Source organism: Artibeus jamaicensis, unplaced genomic scaffold, assembly GCF_021234435.1.
Source record: "Artibeus jamaicensis isolate MK-2021 breed Jamaican fruit bat unplaced genomic scaffold, CSHL_Jam_final contig_511, whole genome shotgun sequence".
NCBI lineage: Eukaryota > Metazoa > Chordata > Mammalia > Chiroptera > Phyllostomidae > Artibeus > Artibeus jamaicensis.
Window position 1 is genome coordinate 882565 of NW_026521866.1, and position 24774 is coordinate 907338.

A 24774-nucleotide genomic window follows, 5' to 3' on the forward strand; every position below is an offset into this window, starting at 1 on the left:
TATCTTGTAAGGAAGCAATTCAACTTCATTTGTTACATGTCCATATCATACAAAATCAGTTCTCCAATACAATTTGTTGAAAATGTGTTCTTTGCCCAATTAGTTGTCTTTGTATCTTTGTTGAAAATGAATTGGTCACAAGCATGAGAGTTTAATTCTGGACTCTAAGTTCTACTCCTTCGATCTAAAATTTTATCCTTATGCCAGTACCACATTGCCCTGATTACAGTAACTTTTTAGTAAGTTTCGAAATTGAGAAGTGAGTCCTCCAATTTTGGTTTTTTTTTTCAAGATTGTTTTGCCTATTCTGGGTCTTTTGCATTTACACATGAGTTTTAGGAAAAGCTTGTAAACTTTTACAAAAAAATTCAGCTAAGATTTTGATAGGGATTCTAGGGATAGGTTACTTATTCCCTATTTAAATTAAAACTGACAAACAAATTGTTTGCTGTCTTTCCTTTCTTTGGAGGTTGTGTGTGGATTCGAAATGCAGCCTTGACCTCAAAGTGGTGCCCAAAGGAAAGTTCTGAATAAAGTATTAAATCTTCTAAATTTAAATGTACTCCCTCTAGTAAACTCATATAGAACCATAAACAAGGTTATATTTGTAAAGTTATCACTTGAAATTTGTCAAACCATTATTAGCCTTGAAATTTATGATATTTGACTAAATTACATTTTTTTGAAAAGAAGAAATCTATCTTCAAAATAGTGCTTTTCGAAGCTGATTTAGTTTTTTTCAGCAATGTTATCTAACTCAGGACCAGACACAATACATACTACTAAAGGTAATGAGATAATATTCTGAAACTTATTGATTCAAAAGGCTTATTATGGTCTCTTCCTTGGTGAGAGCACAAACCTTTTTTTCACTTGTGAGATATTTCAAGTGTTCCAGAAAAGCTCACAATATAATAAATATTTCTAATTGCACCACCCAGGTTTCTTTAATCTTTACTTGCTCGTTCTGTCAGAGGTCGTCCTTAAACCCTGGATACTCGAAGAAGGAAAGTCGTGCACACGCCCTCCAGGAGCTGACAGTGTATGCGTGCAACCATGAAATCTGAGCAGTGTGTGCTGTTTAACCAGGCTGCTTGTTTGCCTGCATTGGCTTAATTTTGTAAGCACCTACCTATCTACCATAATTGGAAAGGTTGGGTGATTGGACAACCTGTGCTCAGAGGGCCAGGATGCAGGTGAGCAAAGCTGTGGTGTAGATACTGGGTCTGAATGGGTCAGTGAGAAAGAAAAGAGAACCAAAGCTGTCAGATATCCGAGATCAATGTCAGGCTTTAACATCAAAAGAAACTCTCTCTCTCTCTCTCTCTCCTCCCCCTTCCCCTCCCCCTCTCCCTCATCTTTCTTCAGGGCTGTAGTGTCTATGGTCAAGAAAGTGGTTCACTATTCATAGGTTGTTGCTAAAGTCAGAGAAAGTTTTGCTTGCAGGAATCCTTGAAGAATGGGGCCTCTTACAAGCTCAGAATGAGCTGCTCTTTGTTTTCTCCTCCATTTGCCCTGCAGCCACTGGAAATAGCAGGCTCAGCTCCAAACACCATCAACGAATGGCACACATTCAGAATCTGGCTCTTCACCCACTGTTGAAAGGGAATGCTTCACCCTATGGCACCCTCCCCACAAACCCACTGGAGAATGATTTTCCTAGGAACCTCTCTTCGGTGAGAGGGAAAATATATGATTTTGCTTCCCTCCCGCCTTCCCAAGAGAACAGCACCTTTGACTAGTGCAAATTGAGATCCTGTTGAGGAAAAATATTCCCTCTCTCCATTCCCCCAATCCTTGCCCCTACAGTAAGGAAATATTAGAAGCTTGCAGTTGGGTGTATGCTGTTAAAAATGAGATCAACTGCTATCAATAGGGCTATGCCATGTCACTTAGAAGAAGCCTCAAGAATCATCTTCAGTTAAGTGGTACAGCTGAAGAGGTGCTGTGATGTTGAAAGCTGCAGCACCTTTGCTGGAATATATCCCTGGAGTTGTGCTGTTTGAAGGTGTTGATGTCATTTAGGAAATGAGGAGCTAAGGTGCAGAATTGTGCTCTTGGATGTCATAATACCACAGACAGGAGAGAAGGAGGAAGGACATGTTCACATGCTAGTAAGTTCTTTGGGAAGATCTACTAGCTTTGGGAAGCTAGTAAGATCAATTTAGTAAGTTCTTTGGGAAACACTTGAAACATTTCTGTACTGGCTAGTGAGGTGGGAAGTGAAGGAAAGGGAATGGGAAGTGGGAGACAGGAACAGTGCGGAGGAAAATCTCAGCTATGAGATTTGATCTTTAAAGGCAAGGATGAATGTAGACCCAGCCCCTGTCCCCTTCTGCATTCTCTGTGTCGCAGTAGACCCCACTGTTTTTCTCTATTCCCTGGTAGGCATCTTCCCCTCTTCCTCCTCCTCCTCCTTGTGTGCCTTCCTCAGAAACAGGCAGGTTCTAGGAGGGAAGGTGACTCTGTTAGATGATTCTTCACAAGTTTGCCACGACATTTGACGGGTGTGTATTTTAGTCTGGGGGTGCCCTAAGTAGCTTACAATTGTGAGGCACTGCCTGTGCATTTCAGCTGAGGTCGATTTCCATTCTGCTGATTGTGAAAGGACCCGTGGCAAAGATGGCAGCAGCAGAGCTGAGGCAGGCATTGGGAGGGAGGTTAGGGTTGCATTTAAGGGTCTAAGAAGCACTTTGTGCTTCTTTTCTTCCTATTTTTCTTGTATACAATTAATTCCCTAAATCTGGTTAATATGTAGACAAAAGGGCCTGTGGAGCCTATGAATCTTGTTCTTGGCAAGGAAATTAGGCACCTGGACTTCATGTAATTACCAAAAGAGCATGCTCCTGAGGCACTCAAGGACATGTCCAAACAGGAACAGCTGGAGTGTCCTCAGAGCACAGACTTTACTGTTTGGAGACACATATCTAGAGCTGCCCCTTTGAAGAGTGTCTGACTTCATCATCCTTCGCTCCAAGAAAATGTTCACTTCTTCCCTTTTTCTATTTGTTTCCTGTAGCTGCTGTAACAGATGACCATATGTTTAGTAGATTCCCTCCGTCACAGTTCTGAAGGTCAGGAGTCCCAAATGGTTCTTACTGGGCCAATATAAACTACAGGCAGGGCTGTGTTCCGCTCTGAAGGCTCTGTGAAGAGTTGGTTTCTTTGCCTCTTTTAGAGATTGCTTGTTTTCCTTGGTTGGTGGCCCCTTCCTACATCTTCAAAGCCAGCCGCACAGCATCTTCAGATCCCTCTGACTCTCTTGTCTCCCTTTTTCACTTATTAAAGACTGTTGGGTTGACAATGGGCCCAACCAGACAATCCAGGATAATCTTCCCATCTCAGGATCAGTTGGTTAGCAACCTTAACTGCATCTGCAACCTTAATTCCCCTTTGCCATATATTCACAGGCTCCAGGGATTAGGACATGGAATCTTTGGAGGCTATCATTCTACCTGACAAATCTTGTCTCCCCATTGCTGAGAACAGTATCTGTCATGAATCAAGTGTTGAATAGGTACTTATAGAATGAATGAATAAATTTGGCATAAGCTGTACCTTAATTTCATCAACTTAAACAATGTTTCATTTCAGAGAAGCAGCTAAGGGGTGGATGAAGCATGGAATTTGTAGTCAGAATACTTGTTTTCAGGGTCTAGTTCTATCATTTAAGAGCTATATGTGTGTGGGCAATTTACTCAATCATTCTGAGCCTATTTCCTCATCTGTAAAATGAGAACAACCCTATTGTCTACCTGCCTTCATAGGATTATTGATTCATCACATGAGTTCAGCTATTAAATATTTGAGTCCCTGTTGTGGCCTACATAGGGGGTCAGGAAAGGGTTCTTGGAGGAGGTGGCAGTTGAGAACAGGTGAATGCAGTGAAGGAGTGAGCTTTGTGGATGTCTAGTGGGGGGGGGGGCAGCTGGAGAAGAGTATGTGTGAAGGCGTTTGGGCTATGTGTGGCTGCTTGTGCAGGGAGCAGTGCGGAGGCCAGGAGCTGGAGACAAGTAAGAGGAGCCTAGTGCCCAAGTGCCTAGGACCTTAGACCCGTAGTGCAGAGTTTGGCTTTCATGCTTAGTTAGAAGGATTTTGAATGGGAAGTGACACATTGGACTTATATTTGAAGAAAAAGTTACTCTGCTTTATAGTTTGCACATTCTGATTTTAAGAGTTTGCTTCAGAAGACTCCAGTGGTAGAGATAGGGTGAGAATTGAGAAGGGGAAGGGACATACCAGGAACCATGTGTTAGGGATGATCTTGAGGCTAGGAGATGAGAAAATGAAAGTACATTATAATACTGTGCCCTTTTGTATATGTTTTTAAATTTCCACAATAAAATGCCAAAAAATAGATTTGATGATCTATGTAAATAAATATTGTAAACCAGCTGTTAAAAAATAGAATCTCTTGGGCTGCTGAGTGACCAGCGTAGAGGCCACTGCAATTAAACTTCTGGACAAACAGTTGAGGAAAGATGGCCTGGGCTTGGGAAAGGAGGGAGGAGTGGCTAAGCGGTGCTGGCTCAGACCCTGTCATGGGGTGGGGTTGGGGGCTGTGCTCCCAGACCCTGGGTCTCCCCTGTTTGGGTGTGGTCCCAAGTGATGTTTGCCTGTTGCCCCATTCTGCAGGGAGACTTATCTAGAAGACAGACATTTGCTGGGAACAGGAGGGCTAAGGATAGGGGAGACTAAACCAAACTGAGCAGAGTATAGAGAGGGAGAGAAATGGTGGACCTTAGTGGCATTTCCTCCAAATGCACAAAATAGCAGTTGTGGGATGGGATGTGCCATAGTTTTGGACTTGAAGGAAATTTCATTTGCTTGTCAACAGAGGAATTTGAGCAGAGGTTTCCTGCAGTTGCTATTCATGGGTGGGAAAAATGAATTTCTATAGCATTTTAGAACCTTGACTCTTATATATTATTCTAGGCTTCAAAATATACCAGTTCTTTACCTTATCTTTTAAAAAAACACTAAGCCCTATCCTGCAACACCTTTTTTATGAAAAAAAGTTTGGATTTTGCTGGATTATTTGCACCTACAGAAAATTTGCACAGCACCCTGTCCATGAGGAGTCAAATGCATGTCAGGTCACCTCTAAATCCCATCCTCTCCTGGGACTTGGTTTCACCCCTTTGATTCTTGAATGCTGAGGAAGCTCTTTGACGTTAATTGGCACATTAAAAGAAAAAAGTAATGAAAAAAAAGTAATAAGAAAGAAAAAGGATCCCTTCTCATTGCAAAAGTACCATATCCTGTTAAAATTTTAAAAATTCAGAAATAATAAAACAAATGGTGGTCTGCCTTTAATGGCCAGTGTTCAGAAATAACCACTGTTAATAATTTGGTATACTCTAGTCTCCCAGCCACTTTTCTATTCAACTTTACGTACTATTGGGTTTTAAGATATTTGAGTAGGGAGCCCTGGCTGGCGTGGCTCAGTGAATTGAATGCTGGCCTGTGAATCAAAGGGTTGCCAGTTCGATGACCAGTCTAGGGCACGTACCTGGGTTGTAGGCCAGGTCCCCAGTGGGGGGCAGAGGTGGCGCATGAGAGGTAACCACACATTGATCTTTCTCTCCCTCTCTTTCTCCCTCCCTTCCCCTCTCTAAAAATAAATAAATAAAATCTTTAAAAACATTTTAAAAAAGATATCTGAGTAGGCATATGAAACAGCTCTGCTGCTTTTCTGTGGAGAGAGAGGGTCTGTGTAAAAGTCAGGGATGTACTTCTGAATGGCACAGAGAGAACATTCAGTAAGAGTTTTTCCATTCAACTTTGGCCAGCTGAGAATGTTGGGAATGTCAGGAATTTTCTCCACCACTTTCCTCTTTGTTTGAATTCAAATGGAATCTCTAGATATGTTTTGGCTTCTGCCCTTGACTGTCCATGGCCCCAGCATTCAGTGGAAGGGTGAAAATTTCTGATTGTGTGCTGGCACCGGAGACAGACCAGCACTGGCTCCCAGGCTGCTTTGAAGCACTCACCAGGGACAGAGCATTCTCTGAAAAATTATAATACAGAACCAATCCCTTTAAGGTCCTGGACCTGATGCCAGAGACTTCAGGCCTGGATAATTCTCATCTGGGGAGGCCAAGCCCAGCTGGAACCTGCCCTTGTTTGGAAACTTCGTGTATTTTCCACCACTGCTCATTCTTGAACATGTTGAGTTTTGCTGCTGTGGATTTTATGTTGCCACGAACCTCCATTTAAGGAATTTTGCCTGAAGCAGACTGGGTGGTCTGAGGACTAGGAGATTTCTTGGAACAATACTTACCACTGTGCGCTGAGCACTCATGCACACAATACTGTGGGATAGGAAGAAGGGGGACTTGTGTTGCAGGTAAGGCACTCAAGAATCAGGATCATGGCAAGGGAAGGAGGTTCCATCCAGACCCTGTCTTACCTTGCCATGAGTGTCGTCACAGAGCTGGAAAAACCTTAGCTGTCACCACTGACCCCGTCTTCACCACTGCCCCCATTTTACAAAGGATGAAAAACAGCGTGGAGCCAGGCACAGGTTTCCAGATTCCACCTTGAGTCTAGATCTTTGTACTATGTCCCTATGGTTGGTCCCGAGCATGTAGTTCTCTAGCTTAAAAAATAAATTAGCAATCCTGAATTAAAACCAAAGTAGTTTTTACTGTAGACATTTGTCAGAGTCTCCAAGAGTCTGTTTCAGAGTCTCTTTCAGAGCTTTGTAAGCCTGTAGGGGAGCATTATTATCTGTAGTGTTTCTCAAACTTCTTTGGCTAAGAAAGCTTTGTTTCCAAAGAGCACCTCAAGAGCACAGAATTCTGCAGAAGACCTTTGGAAAGTACCAAACTAGGCCACCTTGCCTCATGTGCCATTTCATATTTCTCAAAAACTTGAGTTTAATTGCTGTCCAGTAGTCCATTATATGGCTAAGCCAAATTTATGGTTTTTTAAAAATATTTTATTTATTTATTTTTAGAGAGAGGGGAAGGGAAGGAGAGAAACATCAATGTGTAGTTGTCCCTCACATGCCCCCCACTGGGAACCTGGCCTGCAACGCACGCATGTGCCCTGATTAGGAATCACACCGGCGACCCTTTGGTTCATAGGCTGGCATGCAATCTACTGAGCTACACCAGCCAGGGCCAAATTTATGTTTTTAGTCCATGATGGTCAGACATTGAGGCTGGTTTCACCTTTACAGCATTGCTAATCATTCTAGAATGAATTCTGGTTACTTTGTGATCATCTCTGGTTATTCCCTTCAGGAGTGGAATTGTTGAATCAAAGTGTATGAACATTTTCAGTACTCTCAAAATGCATTGTCCAGTTGCTTCTACCAGTTGTTGGAAGTGGGGAGAGTTACTAACACCCACCTGTCAAAGCTGAGGAGACTAAGAAGTTCAAAGGCAGTTCCCTTCTCTCTTATCCTGTAGGCAGTCAGTAATGAAAAAAACAAGTATTCACACATACTTGGGCACACAGAAAAGGACATAAACAGCCATTTCTTTTGAGGGGACAAATTGTCTTTTCACAATTCCTGTGCTTCTAAAAAATTAAATGTTATCTGAGAGTTATCCAAACACTTTTATTTGGTATTACAGATGTTCTGTTGATAGTTAGAGAAGAAAGGATTTTGACTGGCATCTGTTCTTGCTAATTTTCAAATAACCTTCCAAGGTGAGGTTTGAAAATATTGTATCAACTTCCCATGATGGCGAACTTAGCTTCTAGAAGAAATCTTTTATGGTAGTGCTTCATCAGTCTTCCAACCTCATGGAAATTGAATTATGTCATGTTGAGTATTGAGGCTGATCGTGGTACTTTTGCTTTATATTTGTGTGGGGACAGGAATGCATATTATAGGCTGGGAGTGATTTATCTTTTTGTCCTTCACAAATATTATCCTTTGGTCAATGCATTATTGGGTTTTAGCACTGAGATGTGAACTTTTAACTCATTAAAACTCCCAAGTCTGTGGCAATAAAGTCATTTAAGTGGCTTCACTGACAGATTTATTTCAAAATGATTCCATTTGGAGGAAGGAAAGAACAAGTAATGCATTATATACAAAGATCTATTCAATAATTCATTAGACCTGCACATCAGTGACCATTTTAGATTCAGTTCATGATGTTATAGCTGAAAATAACTTCTGTCTTAGAGGATATCCACAGTTTGTTCCTCTTTGTGCTTGAGTCCACAAGTACCTTGATTTTTGAGGTATATGTTTTGTACTGACTCTCCTATTTGGTGTATTTAAAAAGGACCATTCTTACATGAAGTTATTTTTTTTAAGTGGACATTTTATGTGATTGGGCTTTAAAAGGATACTTTATATACATTCCCTACTGTTAGCAGAGCAGGAATCTTTAAAAAATACATTACTTATTTTCTCTGTTTGGGCAGAAATTTATATTTTGTTTACTACATGTGGAGTGAATTACTAAAGAATGGATTAAAATAGTTTTATTGAGTCTCTGGCCATACCACCCTGAACACACCCGATCTTGTCTAATAAAATAGTTTTATTGAGCCCTGGCCAGTGTGGTTCAGTTGGTTGACATATACCCAAAGGTTGTGGGTGTGAGTCCTGGTGAAGGCACATATGTAGGTAGGTTGCAGGTTCAATCCATGGTCCCGGAAGCTATGAGAAGCAACTAGTTGATATTTCTGTCTCACATCGATATTTCCCTCTCTCTTTCTCCCCGTTCCTCTCTCTAAAAGCAATGAAAAAAAAGTCCTCAGGTGAGGATAAAAAATGAAGTAAAATGTAAAATAAAATAGTTTTATTGATGCCTAATATTATAATAAACACAGTGTTGGGCAGTCAATGACTGTGGAAAAGCACGCATGGTGAAAGGTTTGCTGTCCTCTGGTGAGCCTTGGCAAGTGGCCCAGGCCCTTCGGCTGGGAGCCCCTAAATTCGTCCTGAGCTCCATCTAGCCCGAAAACCGCAGAGGTACCAGGGCAATTTCTGTTTAAGGTGGCGACTTGCATGAGGGCATGGAGATGGGCAAGAGTTGCCTGCTTCCCTCTACTCTGTGAGAGCCACACTAACATTCTTCAGGGGATTAAAAGGGAAACCTTGGGAACTGATATGAGTCAGATTTCCAAATAGGATCATTTCAGTTTGGCAAGTACTTAGTCAATGATGAGTTTCAGGTGGGAAATAAAAGTGACTAAGTTTTGGTTTTGTTGTTTGCTGGGAAAGCTTCAAGATCCATCCTTCCTTCCTTCCCTCTCTGTTCCCTCTGGTACTCCCCAATAACAATGGCTGCTTTTTTTAAACTTAAAAAACATTTTATTTAAAAATAATTGTAAAAAATTGTACTGTTCAGACTCTTACAAGGAAAATGTACAAATCACTAGAAATTTCACTGTTAACATTTTGAGAAATATCATGTTATATCTATACACACACACATGCATTTTACCGTAAGTCACACTATGCTACATAGGCTACTTGGAGTCTTTTTTTTTCATGTCAAGGATACCTTTTCCTATAAATAAAATCCTCACCATCATTTTAACTGTTGTGGAATACTCCCTTACATTTCTATACCATTCATGAATTCTCTATGATTAACCTTTAGGTTTATTTTAAGTATTTGCTCCCACGTGCAACAGAGATTGGTGTCTTTGCGTTTGTGAAGATCACTCTGGTACATGTTCTCGTTAGTGGGATTGCTGGTTCAACTGGTATACAAACAGTAAACTTTTGATATATATTACTGACATTGGCTTTGAAAGAAGTTCTTTCTTTTTTTAAAGTAAAAATTATATATATTTCAGGTATACAGCATGATGATTTGCTGTATACGTACATAGTGAAATGATTACTACAGTCAATGTAATGAACATATCTTACCTTTTTCAATGGTAAAAGCACCTAAAAATCTATTTTCTTGGCAAATTTTCAGATTTAACAATTATTAGCCATAGTCATCTTGCTGTACATTTCATTTCTAGAACTTACTCGTCTCACATAACTGCATCTTTGTCCCCTTTGATGATCATCTATCCTCCCAGTCCCCTAAGCTCCTCATAACCACTATTCTACTCTCTACTTCCATCTATATATTTGACTTTTTAGATTCCATATATAAGTGAAAACATGAAGTTTTTTTCTTTCTGTATCTGGTTTATTTCACTTAGTATTATGTCTTCCACGTTCATCCATGTGGTTGCAAATGGCAGGCACTCCTTTTATAAGGATGGATAATATTCCATTGTGTGTGTGTGTGTCTGTAATCTGTCCAGAAGGTATCCAGCCATGTAATATGAAAAATAGAGTAATTTAATAAAGAAGACACAAGATACAAGAAACATTGTACACAGGACAATGACACATCAGTCCCCTTCAAAGCAGACACCATGGGACCTCACACAGTTCTCCCAATTGCCATCAACTGCCCCATTGTATTTTCCTGAATCTCATCGACAGTCTGAAATCTCTTCCCTTTCAAAGGTGGTTTTAGTTGGGGGAAAAACAGAAGTCACAGGGCACCAAATCTGGGCTGTAGCGGGGCTGAGTCACCTGGGTGATTTGATGTTTTGCCAAAAAAACTCTGCATGAGATGTGATGCATGAGTGGGGTGTGTTGTGATGAAGCTGCCAATCACCAGTTGCCCATAGCTGCAATCTTCTGAATCATCCCAGTAGTTTCTGAAGAGGAATGTTCAAGCTTAACACAAAATTTGATGCAGATTCGTTGCTCTACTCACTCAATAGTTTTGAATGTGATAGCCACACAGCACACATGCTCCCTCAACAGCGTCTACTGCCCCCACTGACTAGAACAGTGAACTCATCATTGTTCACACATGCACATTCCAGTCCACTCTCCTTGGCTGCCAGGTTACACTGATGTTGAGCAAACAATTCTTGTTATATTAATCATGGCTAGGCATTTTCTGGACAAAACTTGTGTGTGTGTGTGTGTGTGTGTGTGTGTGTGTGTGTGTATCACATATTTAAAAGTCCATTCATTCATTAATGGACGCTTTGGTTTTTTCCATATCTTGTCCATTGTAAATAATACAGCAACAAACATGGGAGTGGGAAACAGATATCTCTTTGAGATACTGACTCATTTCTCTTGAATACAAAGGTGAATTACTGGATCACATGGTAGTTCTATTTGTAGTGTTTTTTTTGAAGAACCTCCATACTGTTTTCTATAATGGCTGTACCAATTTGCATTTCCACCAACAGTATATAAGAGTTTCCTTTGTCCACATCCTCACTAACACTTGCTACATTTTTTTTGTAACAGCCATCCTAATAGATATGAGGTGATTACTTGTTGAGGTTTTGATTTGCATATTCCTGATGATCAATGATGTTGAGCATCTTTTTATAAGAAGGTCTTAAAATACTTTTCTTTGTAGCTGATGAGAGTGCCTCCCTTCCTAAATCCACACTGGCTGAATATGATACATTTTTAAAATATTTAACATATTAATAAATGCTTCATTATTACTTTTAATTTAATTATAATTGCACATGATTAAAATATTCATTGGCAATTTGTATCTCTTCCTCTGTGATTTATCTATATGTATATCCTTTGTCCATTTTTCTGTTGAGCTGAACTATCTTTTTCTTACTGACTTTCAAAACCCCTCCACAATATATTCTTCAAATATATTTGAAGGTATTCAAATATAGTCAAAGACACATTCTTCAAAATATATGTAAAATCTGTATGTACCCTCAAAATAATTATCCTGTTTAGGGTTAAATTATTCTAGTGACCAGTGAGACTTGCTTTGTCCACATTCTGAAGTGAAGCTCATTGCTGTCATGGTTTGTCACGTCCCACAGGGGGCCATCCAGACCCCAGCACAGTTGCCCAGGCGCCCTTGCTGCAGTGTTCCTCATTAGTGGCTCAGTGAGGGACAGTCTTGTGATCCATGCCATCTTCCTCTTTTCTTCCCCTTGGCAAAGTCTTTTTCTTATTCCTGTCTAATAAGATTGCCTTGGGTCAACCATAATAAATAAGTGATGAGCTGTAGAGAAAAGACAATTCATAGGATATTAACATTTGAAATAAAATTTATTTTTGACCTTTGCCCAAGAGTGAATTTCATAATCTATAGACCATAACATATGTGTAGTCAAGGAGAAAAATGTATATCTAATATGAGCCCTGGGAAAACTCTATGGGGAGTTCAGGGATCTTATAGAGATGATGTAGGATAAAGTGTTGTATTTAATTTAGAATTGCATAAATGCATTCACTTTGGCCTAAAACTATTCATTGTTCCTAAACAGTTTCATTCATTGGCTCCCATGTACTATCGTGGATCCGCTGCGGCTGTCATTGTGTATGATATTACCAAACAGGTAAGAATGTTCCTTTTAGGATTGAGATGCCAATCATGGTGATTCTGCCTTAGAAAGACCAAAACAGAGATTTCACTGCTTGAATCTTGACAGTAGCCTGGAATGAAGATTCATAATGTCGTGGTTGGGGATAATGTACAATATATATTAAGTTTATTGCATCTGTATGCAAGGAAGCATTTCAGATTTATCTGCTAAATTAAATAAAAAGCAATGAACATTCATTTTCAAATTAATTGTTTGTAGAGGCAAGGTTATGAGTCCTAATACTGTTCTCCAGATTGTCAGCTTTGTAGGAAAAGGAAAATTGTTTTTAAGTTCTGCATGCTTTGTAATTATAAAATGCTTATCTCCTATTAGTGTTTCACTCACATTTCATAAAATGTCAAGGAAAATGTTCATGTATGTATAGTGTATTTGTGTGCATATAATAGAAATATATTTTGAGTGATCACATTGAGCATCTAGGATACCAATGAATGACTGCTGTGGTTTGCTGATATTTTTTCCCACTCTTGGAGTACTGACTCAGTTCACAGGACTGCTAGTTTAGTGATTCATCAGTTACCATCCATGAGCTCCTGACCACTTTTACCTAAATATGGTATCTGTGGTACCTTGGCTTGTTTCCTGGAGAAAGATTGTGAGTAAAGGACAGAAAGGAAAACAGACTCTAAAGTGTGTGTGTGTGTGTGTGTGTGTGTGTGTGTGTTTTCTTTTTCTTTTCTTAGGTAGGGATGAACATTGTCTTAGTCTTAAGACTTATAATCCTTTTTTATGTTAAGTCAAGGCTATCTTTTTTAAAACTATTATTTCTTTTATTTTAAAGGAACTATTTATTAATATTAAATTTATTGGGGTGACATTGGTAATAAAATTATGTAGCTTTCAAGTGCACAATTCTGTGGTACATCATCTGTATATTGCATTGTGTGTTTAGCACTCAAAGTAAAATCTCCTGACACCACATTTTGGCCTCCTTTTCCCTTCACTTCCCTCTCACCTCTCTTCTCTCTGGTAACCACCATACTGTTGTCCATGTCTATGAGAGTTTGGTGGTGGTTGTTTCTTTGTTTGCTTTCAGTTTTATTTTTTGTTTGTATTTTTTTACAGAAATTTATTTTTATTAAATTTACTGGGGTGACATTGGTTTCAAGTGTATGTTTCTGTGGTGCATGATCTGTATAAGTCTATACTTTTAATGTTACTCGTAGAATAAAATTACTAATATGATTTTCTTAACTTTACCAGGTTTCAGTTTTAAAGAAGGGAACATTTTGTAGGTTAAGTATAATTTAGCTAATATTAAAATTTATGCCAAATAAGGGAAGTATGTTAAACTACACGAGCCTCCTGAAAATGTTTTTCTCCATTAAATTGTATTGTATTTGTATTTTTTATTGAAATATATAGGATTATGTATGAAATATATAGGGTTATATGCACAGTGTTTCCAATGCTTGATTTATACTTTGAATTTAGGACTCATTCCATACCTTGAAGAAATGGGTGAAAGAACTGAAAGAACATGGCCCAGAAAATATTGTAATGGCTATCGCTGGAAACAAATGTGATCTGTCAGATATTAGGTAAGATTAATTTACAGTTTTTGTGTGTTGTTAATATCCTTTATCCCTCAATGTCTATGTTTTAAAAATCATAATGCCTCTATTGTTCTCAGTGTAATAATTTAATTAATAGTCATTCACTTGTGGTGGTCAAGGTGTTATTTATTCAACCAGAGTGGAATTAAGGGGAAATAGTAATAAAACACAAATTTGATGGACCACATAGTGATGAATATTGAAATCAAGTTTCATATAAACAGCACAGTTACATCCCTTACTCTAAATGTCTTTGGGCTACATAGTTTTATTATTTTTATTGTTACCTTTTCTGTTATTATTATTATAACTACATCACCATTTTAGTAACACTTTTATATGGTAAGGAGAGTTAGCTTCTTAACATTTTCCATACATCCCTGTTTGTTTTATTTCTAGACTTAACTTAGGGTTGTAGTCGGGTCTATATAATCTCATTGTTTTATTATTATAAGATCTGAATATGATTCATCATATGTAAATACTTTGGCTTGTTCCAGAAACACTTGATTGTCGAATTCCTTTACCTGGAGAGAGATTTGTAGAGATGCAGTCCACCCAGGCTAGAGATTTAATGATAACTATGTCTAGTCTCATAAGCTACCTATCATGTAACTTAATAAAAATGTTATAAAAGAAAATAGAGAATTTGTGTTGTCACCATTCCCCTAGTTAATTCAATTCTCAGCCATTCCAGTAGTTGATTTTCATAAAGACAATGGACATCATGCTTTAGATTTTGCTAATCCAAGTATGATTAAACCAAAGTTAAATAACAATAAAATAGACTTGTAAAAGCTCTTAACATGGCTTTTGACAGATTGCTTTTTTTTTTTTCAAAAGTTTCATATCACATTGTATACAGTTGGTTTATAGTAACAGCTATCAATACTACTTAATCATTTGTTTTTGTGGGGGCTGGACAAATCTTTAAACTTCCCACTTAGTTCAGATCCCTACTTTCTTTACTGTAACACTAAAAGTTTACTCTCCCACTGTTCCCAGCAGAATTGCTGGCGTGGGTGGGTAGAGATACCCTTTGCTGAGAGAAGGTGCTATCATCTGACACTGTGGAATTGTGGTAAAAGGTGTGACTTTCAGTGGACTGAACCTTGTGTATTGTGGGAGAGCTGATGGACTAGAATCTAAACAGAAAATTATTTAAACTTGAATAGAATTATTAGGACTCTTAGTTACATGGAAATGAAATCCATTTAAAATGAATTTCAAGAAACAAAAAAGAATTCATTGGAAAGTACTGGTATCCACATGGTAAAAAATAGGCTGCCTTTGGCCCTGGTGTGTCACATGTTCCAACTTTAGTCTCTGGTACTCTCTGTTTCTGGTCTCACTTGCCATGGAAGGATTTCCCACATCATGATGAGGCATGTGTGGCCATGGGAGGGGAGTTGAGTAGTGCAAAATCAGTTTTCCTACCGTAACCATGAGAATGGGAGGATGGCTAGTTTGGATGATGGTTAATTCCTAGTAAAGTAAAGCCTGTACAGACGAAACATGTCTGTGACATGGTGCCTTGGCTACTGGCACCCAAAGACACTCTTTCTCAGAGTGAAATTCACCTTTTATGTACTGGTATACGGTTCTCCTCCACAGGAATTCTTCTTTGTGCTAGCCAATTCCTGTATATACAGTTTTAATAATGCATAGTTTATCCATCTCACCTCCAACCATACATTCACCTCACAGCCCCTCCATCCCCAATGGTAAACAATTCAAGACCACATCCAGCTACTACACCTGGTGGTGACATCATGGAGCCACTCTCACATCCATTACTTCTGATTCTCTGGGTGATTCCCTTTCTCCCCTAGTTTGGCCTCAGTGAAGTTTTGAATGTGACTTCTCAGGATCCTGCAGTTGTAGTTTAAGGTATGGAATACATATCTTTTGTTATACTCAAAAGTTATTTAAGAAGCTTCCTGTTGAATCATGCGGGAAGAAATTATTCCCCTTGCACTTCTCCATCAAACCTCTAATTAAGTCAATAAGGTACTAGTAAATTTTAAAAAATTTTAACATTTATTATTATATAAATTAAAATTTTGATATATTTAATGGGATACTTTATAAACCATAAAATCTATCTGTTTTAAGTATGTAGGTCAATAAATTTAAACATTTATGAAGTTGTACAGTCATCATCACATCTAATTTTAGAACATTTTCATCATTTTACAAAGAAATATCATGCCCATTTATAGTTACTCCCAGTTTCATATAATTTTCTCTTGTGCTTGAATTAATCTCATGCTGTTTTGTACTGTAACATGCTGTATAGCATTGTACCTAGGAGCAGCAGACTGTAGCAATAGCCTAGCTGTGTAGTAGGCTTTACCATCTAAGTTTGTGTAGTGTACTCTGTGATGTTCACACAGTGATAAAATCACCTAATGACAATTTCTCAGAACTTACCTCTGTTGTTAAGCAGGACGTGACTTTAGTTTGCAAAATGCCCTTGACTTTAGACCTGCTGTTTCTGTCTCTCTCTTTTAAAGGGAGAATAGCAAGTAAAAAAATTGTTAAAAATGTGTTAGTCTCAGGCTCATATGGAACATCTCTAGGGCAGACCAAATAGTAAGCCATACAGGAAGACTCAATAAATTTAAAATAATTAAAATTGTACAAAGCATGTTTTCACATTACAATAGAATTATATTAGAAACCATCAACAAACATGTGACATTGGGGAGAAACTGGATCATTCACGCAATGCTGGTGTGAATGTAAAATGGTGCAGCTACTTTGGAAAACGCAGCTTAAAAGAAAAACTAATATACAAGTATCATTGGCCTGGTAATTGCACTGTTGGACGTTTATCCAACAGAAATGAAAACTTAGGTTTACACAAAACTTGCACATGAATATTTATAGAAGGTTTGTTTGTAATTGCCCCAAACTAGAATCAGCCTAGATGTCCTTCAAAAGGTGAATGGCTAAACCAACTCTGGTGTATCCATGCGATAGAATATTACTCAGTAAGAAAGAAAAACAAACTACTAGTGCACGCAACTAGGTGAACCTGCAGGGGAATTAATGCTGAGTCAATAAAGCCAACCTCACAGGTTTCATAGTGTATGATTCCATTTATATATCACTTTGAAATGAAAACCTTTTATAAGTAGAGGATAAACTAGTGGTTGCTAGAGATGACGGTTAGGGGCGATGTGGGCAGGGGGGAGGGAGAAAAGTGGGCATGACTATAAAAGGGTAACATGAGATCCTTCCTGTATTGGAACTGTTCAGTATCCTCTCTGTAGCAGTGGACATGTGAACCTACACAGGTGAACTTCATACATACACAAAAACACACAGAGTACCAGTAAAATTGGGGAAATCTAATATAGAGTAAATCAAGGCAATATCCTGTTTGTGACATTATACTATAGGCTTTTTAAAATATATTTTATTGATTACCCTGTTACAGTTGTCCCAATTTTACCCCATTTGCCCCCCTCCACCTGATAACCCAATTCCCTCCAGGAATCTCCCATTAGTTCATCTCCATGGATCATGCATATGAGGTCTTTGGCTTCTTTGTTTCCTATATTGTTCTTAACATCCCCCTATTTTGTACCTACCAATTTGTGCTTCTTAATCCCTATACCTTTCCCCCCCATTACCTCTCTTCTCCCTTCCAACTGATAATCCTCCAAATGACCTCCATATCTATGATTCTGTTCCTGTTCTGCTTGTTTGATTAGTTTGTTATTTAGGTTCAATTATTAATAGTTGTGCATTTATTGCCATTTTAATGTTCATTATTTTTATCTTTTTCTTACATAATTCCCTTTAGCATTTCATATACAAATGGCTTGGTAATCATGAACTCCTTTAGTTTTACCTTTTCTGGGAAGCGCTTTATCTGCCCTTCCATTCTCAATGATAGCTTTGTTGGATAGAGTAATTTAGGTTGTAGGTCCTTGCTTTTCATCACTTTGTATACTTCTTTCTAGCTTTCTTGCCTGCAAAGTTTCTTTGAGAAATCAGCTGATATTCTTATGGGAACTCCTTTGTAGTATACTTTCTGCTTTTCTCTTGCTGTTTTTAAGATTCTCTCTTTATCTTTAACCTTTGACATTTTAATTATGATGTGTCTTGGCGTGGTCTTGTTTGGGATACTCTGTGCTTCCTAAACTTGTATGTCTATTTCCTTCACCAAATTAGGGAAGTTTTCTTTCATTATTTTATCAAATAAGTTTTCAGTTTCTTGCTCTTCCTCTTCTCCTTCTGTCACCCTTGTGATTTGGATGTTGGTACATTTGGAGATATCTCAGAGACTCCTTAGCCCATCCTCATTTTTTCAAATTCTTTTTCTTCTTGCTATTTTGATTAAATGTTTTTTCCTTCCTTGTGTTCCAAATAATTGATTTGATTCTCAGCTTCATGCCCTCCACTGTTGGTTCCCTGTAGATTTTTATTTATTTCACTTAATCCAACCTTCATTTTTGCCTGGGTCGTTTTTATGCTGGTAGAAGTGCCCAGTGAGTTCCTGGAGCATCCTGGTAACCAGCGTTTTGAACTGTGCATCTGGTAGTTGCTTATCTCCATTTCCTTTATTTCTCTTTCTGGAGTTCTATTCTTTTATTTGGGCCTTGTCTCTTTGTGTCCTTAATTTGGCAACCTCCCTGTGTTTGTTTCTGTGTATTAGGTAGAGTGGCTTTGACTCCCTGTCTTAGTAGTGTGGCCTGTTGTAGAAAAGTGCACCTGTTAAATTGTATGTGCAGAGCTTTAGGTGATCACCAAGGCAGGGCAACCCATGTCACTGCTCTGGTGTTCTGTGTGGGGGAGGGCTCAGCGAGGGAACAGTGCTGCTGCCTGGCCTCTGGGTTTTGTTTGGAAGGAAGCTGTCTCCTGGCATTTTTCCTGTTGCCAGTGACTTCACTTTCTCCCTGTATGCCACTTGTGCCCTTTCAGCTCTTGTTCTAGTGCTAAATCCTAGACAGGATGGGTCTGCGTGAGTCCTAAGTTCTTTGTGAGCCCTTTAAGAGGAGTCTCTTGAGAATCCCTCAGTTTCTTCTATTGCTCCAACCCCCACTGGTTTTTATAGCCAAAAGTTATGGGGACTTATTTTCCTGGTGCTAGAATGCTAGACTAGGTGTCTGGTATGGAGCTGGGATCCATCACTCTTGAGGTATCTCTCCCAATTTTTATACACCACAAGTGGATGTGGGACTACCCATTCCCATCTCTGCACTTCTCTGCACCATTTCACACCACCCCACTTGCCTCCATGTCTTGGCCCCTCCTACCTGTCTGGATGAATGTGGCTTCTTTAAATTCTTGGTTGTCAGACTTCCACATAGCTTGATGTTCTCACAATTCTGTGTGATACTTGTTTTTTACCCTAGTTGTATTTTTTGTTACAGTTGTGCAAGGAGGTAAGGCAGGTTTACGTATACCTCTGTCTTGACCAGAAATCTTTATACTGTAGATCTATTTTAATTGTATTTTTTCATCACCATTTATCCTCCTTACACGTTCTTCCATCTCCACCCCACTGCAATCACCATTTTCTTCCCCACTGCAATCACCACACTGTTGTCCGCGTTTATGGGTCCTTCTCATTTTTGCTCAATCTCTCCACCCTCTAACTACCTCCTCCCTGAGCGACTGTCAGCCTGCTCTGTACCTATGAATCTGTCTCTATTTTGCTTGTTAGTTCAGTTTGTTCATTAGAATGCAAATATAAGTGAAATTATATGGTATTTGTTTTTCTTTGATGGACTTATTTCACTTAGCATAATGTTCTCCAGGTCCATCCATGCTGTTGCAAAGGGTAACATTATCCTCCTTTTTATGGCTGAGTAGTATTTCATTGCGCAGATGTACCAGAGTTGTGTTATATACTCATCTGATGGATACTTGGGCCACCTCCAAATCCTGGTGATTGTAAATAATGCTGCAGTGAATTCAGGGATACATATATCCTTTCAGATTAGTGTTTCGGGTTTTTTTTTTTTTTGGTAGATTCCCAGAAGTGGAATCACTGGATCATAAGGCAGTTCCATTTTTTAAAGTATTTTTTATTGATTATGCTATTACAGTTTTCCCAATTTCTGCCCCTTTAGCCCCCCTCCACCCTGTCCCTGGCAATTCTCCAGCATTCCACCCCCACTTAGTTCATGCCCATGGGTTGTACAAAATTCTTTGAGTCCTCTGTTTCCTATGCCATTTTTATCTCTCCCCATGCATTTTATGCCTACTAACTATGCTTCTTCTTCCCTGTATCTTTTCCCCCCATTCCTCCCTTACTCCTTTCCACTGAGCTCCTTCTGTGTGATGTCCATTTCTCTGATTCTGTTCCTGTTCCAGTCATTTGCTTAGTTTTTGTTTTCATTGTTTTTCTTTTCTCTTAGGTTCATTTGTTGATAGTTGTGAGTTTGTTGTCATTTTACTGTTCATGGTTTTGATCTTCTTCTTTTTCTTAGATAGGTCCCTTTAACATTTTGTATAATGAGGGCTTGGTGATGATGAACTCCTTTAACTTGACCTTATCTGGGAAGCACTCAATCTGCCCTTCCATTCTAAATGAAAGGTTTGCTGGATAGAGTGACTTAAATGTAGGTCCTTGCCTTTCATGACTTCAAATACTTCTTTCCAGCCCCTTCTTGCCTGTAAAGTTTCTTTTGGGAAATCAGCTGATAGTCTTATGGGAACTCCTTTGTAGGTAACTGTCTCCTTTTCTCTTGCTGCTTTTAAGATTCTTTCCTTATCTTTAATTTTAGGAAATGTAATCATGATGTGCCTTGGTGTGTTCCTTTTTGGGTCCAACTTCTTTGAACTATCTGAGCTTCCCAAAAGTCTGTTTCCTTTACCAGGTTGGGGAAGTTTTCCTTCATTTTTTCAAATAAGTTTTAAATTTCTTACTGCTGTTCTTCTCCTTCTGGCACCCCTATAATTCAGATATTGGAACGTTTCAGGTTGTCCCAGAGAATCCTCAACCTCTCTTCATTTTTTTGGATTCTCGTTTCTTCATTCTGATCCAGTTGGATGTTTATTTCTTCCTTTTGTTCCAAATTGTTGCTTTGAATCCTGGTTTCCTTCTTGTCACTGTTGGTTCCCTGAATATTTTGCTTTATTTCATTTTGGGTATCTTTCGTTTTTTGACTAAGCTCAATCAGTTCTGTGAGCTTGGTCAAAAAAGCCCTGATTACCAGGGCTTTAAATTCTTCATCGGATAGGTTGGCAATCTCCTCATCACTTAGTTCTCTTTCCGAGGTTTTGCTGTGTTCTTTCATTTGGGCAATATTTCTTTGTCTTGGTGCAACTGATAGGTTGTAAGGGGGTGGGGCCTTAGGTATTCACCTGGGCAGGGCAAACCTCCTTGCTTCTCTGCAGAGCTGCTGGTCTGCTTGTTCTGGTTGTTTTTTTCTTTAATTCCTTGGTTGTCTGAGTTCCATGCAGTTTAATTTTCTGGTGATTTTGGTTGTTTATTGATTTTAGATTGGTTGTCATCCTCCTTTTGGTTTTGTGAGGAAGCAAAGGGTTTCTACCTATACCTCCATCTTGGCTGGAACTCCCAAAGCAGTTCCATTTTTAATTTTTTGAGGAAATTTCATACTGCTTTCCACAGTGGCTACACCAATCTGCATTTTCACCAAGAGTACAGAAGGGTTCTCCTTTCTCCATAGCCTCGCCTGTACTTTTTCTTTGTTGATTTATTGATGATAGCCATTCTGACAGGTGGTATCTCATTGTGGTTTTTATTTTCATTTGTTTGATGATTAGAGACATTAAACATCTTTTCATATGTTTATTGGCCCTCTGTACATCCTTATTGGAGAAGTGTCTATTCAGGTTCTTTGTCCGTTTTTAATTTGGTTGTTCGGGTTTTTTTGGTGTTGAGGTCCATAATTTTTTTATAAATTTGGAGTACTAACCCCTTATCATATCATACTAGAGATTTGCAAAATGTTGTCATTTGGGGAACCTGGGAAAAGTTTATAAGGAATCTATGGCTATTATTTCTTATAACTACATGTGAATCTACAATTGCCTCGATAAAAAGTTAAATTAACAAAAAACGGACTGAAATAAGAATAAAAATTAAATATTAAAAGTGGCATATATATGGATATATATGTATTTGCAATATATATGTGTATGAAATATATGCATTATATATTTTTACCTATTTAAATATACATTTGTATATAATTTATATATAAAATTTTATTTATAATTTATATATAATGTAAATTTATAATTTTTATATAATTTAATACATTCAAATATATACTTAATCATATATAATATTTAATCATATATGTGTGTGTATATATGTATATATATGATTAAATAAATTTTAGTAATTACGCTGGGCCAAATGATTGGCTTATCCCCAGAAAATATAATATACAAAAGTAAAATCGGGTATCTATATTAAAAACTCCCATTTAGAAAAGGGGACAAGAAGCCTGATGGATTGGTCCCTGCCCAGAGTGTAAACTTTGTCCCATTAGATAAGAATAGTCTGGTAAATGATAGGATCTGTGACCCTAATGGGCATCTGCTTACTGACACCTTTCCATGGCAGTGGAATCAGATTCTTGGTCAACCAATCTGGCTGCTCCAGATTCTGCCTGCTGGTATGATTTATTTCTGGGGAGTTAGCCAAGTCTCTACACTCCAGACCTTATTTAGAACTTGACCTTCTTTTACTCTGATCCTAAAACACTTTGCTCTCCTATAACTGTGTCTTGTCAGACACTGTACTTTATTTTTTACTGGGCATTGGAGAGGAACTGTATCTAGATTTGGTTGAGTTGTGTGTTTGTGTGTATGTTTGTGTGTATGTAGTGGGATCAGTCTCATCTAATAGACTTTGGTTCTGCAAACTTGTAAATCCTTAAGAGGACCTTTGTCTGCCTGGTATATTTTGAGAGGGTACTGGAATTTAAATGGAATTAACTCCCTGAACTTGCCTTAGCCCACTTGAGGCATTTGTGTGTGGAAGTGCCTTGTGAAGGAGATGCCCTTTCCTCAGGGTGGTGTGTTTCATATTCATGATGTTCCAGAAGATAGTATAAAGGTTGACCACGCTATCCAGAATGAAGGACTTTCAGAGGCATCTGGGTAAGTGAATTGAGGATTTCTAGTTTTGATTTTTTTTATACTTCTAATCTTTGTGAAAGGTTTTCCTAGGTATCTTGAAGAATTCTAGACAAAAATCTCCCTGTGCCCAAATTGTTGGAGTAATGTATAGTCTCTTAAATCTGAGGTGAGGAAGCAAACTGGAATTGGTGCTACTGTATGTGAGAAAGCTGTCCTGAGCTTGAAAACAGTAGGTGCTCAGTGGATGTCATTTCCCTACTTTTCTGTGACTCCTCCCCCTCCCCACTGAAGAAGAGAAGCTCTGGTAACAGCTCTTGAGGAGGAGAGTGTTCCATTCCCGATGGGGCCTGTAAAACAGGGCTACCCCCTTCTTTCTACCATCTGCTGATGGCTGAGGTAGGGATTGCAAAGTTGGGGGCATTTTAGTGATGTATAGGGTTGGAAGAAAGTATGAGAACCTCGACAGGAGTGATAGTGCAGCAGCTGGGCAACAGCTGACTTGAAGAGCATGGGCCTCTTGGAGCGGAGAGAGGAAATGGTACGTGTAGCCTAACTTGGGTGTCAGGACAAGCTGACATGAGTCTGTGGCGGGTCACCAAGTTTCTGAATAAGTAATGAGTGGCATGGGGCTAATTCCAGTGGCTCTAAGGAGGACACGTTTGGCCTGGGGTCTAGATAAACAGACACTTTCTTCAGAGAATGTCTGAGGAGGCTAGCGAGAGACTGCCCGGCCTTTCCTTGGGCCTGGTGAAAGAATTGGCGCAAAGAATTCTTGAAAAGAAAAACGTGAAACAGACCACCTTGCTCCAGTAGTTTTAAAAGTTCCATGAATGTAAAACTCATGTAAAACACTTGTTAAAAATTCAGATACCAGGATGCAGCCTCCAGAAATTTTGATTCAGTAGGCAGCCAGGCAGCCATAGGTTGGGGACATAAGCATTTTAAAGAGTGCTTCTCTTCTCTAAGTGGTCTCCTCCACTGGCCATACTTGGAAAAGCATTGCCTTAAGTGAAAGGAATTTGTGGTAGGGAAGAAGGAGGAAGTCCTGGAACCTATCTGGGGATCTGTGTAGGTCTCTGCAGGCCACACCTGCCTGGGCTTCCTTCTCACGCTTCAGACCTCGTGGAGAACTGAAACAGTGGCAGGATCCTGAAGCAGTAATTTGATCTCTCCAAATTGAAACTCTTCCTGACATTCTTGATCATTTGGACATTGGCCTCCCTCCAGTGTATTATAATTTAACTTGCTTTCCAAGCTCAAAGGTCTCTGGTTGGCTTTTCCTTGGAATCCCACCACTTACTGGCATCTCTAGGGCTGTGAACAAATTAGTAAGGGACTTAGAGGGATCATGTAGAAGTGCTGATGGAAGAAAAGCTCTCAAGCCTGATTAATATTATCTTGCAAACAGAAGCAGCGGGAAGTTACCTAACAAAAGTAATAGTGGAAATGAGGGGTTTGGGAATGAGGGAACCTTCTATTCAGAGGTGGTAGGTAATGTCCTGGGTGATGCTCTTCTGTCACTGGCCCTCTCTATCCAAGGTTTCTCCTGCCCCCCACATATACAAACCTGTAGGTAATCAGGGACTCTCTGTGTCCTCTCCTCTTTTGAGGAGTGGACTCATGGTCTCTAAGGTCTTATATAAACCCTTCTGCTATCTCGAAAGAAATGGTGAGAGAGATCGGTGAACCTGCTGCCAGTGAGTTAAGATTTTTCCTGGAGTAGAGGTTGTACCCCTGGAAAGGAGCATCTGAGGGGAGAAGT

At 39.0% G+C, this 24774-nt stretch overlaps 1 protein-coding gene across 1 annotated transcript in view; it reads left to right on the forward strand.

Moving 5' to 3' along the window:
- The window catches only part of RAB31 (RAB31, member RAS oncogene family), a 157215-nt gene that overhangs the window by 93104 nt on the left and 39337 nt on the right, over positions 1 to 24774 (forward strand). The window contains exons 4-5 of the mRNA XM_037154081.2: positions 12262 to 12333; positions 13816 to 13922. Coding sequence (XP_037009976.1) covers positions 12262 to 12333; positions 13816 to 13922 — 179 coding nt within the window. The remainder of the gene's footprint in view (positions 1 to 12261; positions 12334 to 13815; positions 13923 to 24774) is intronic.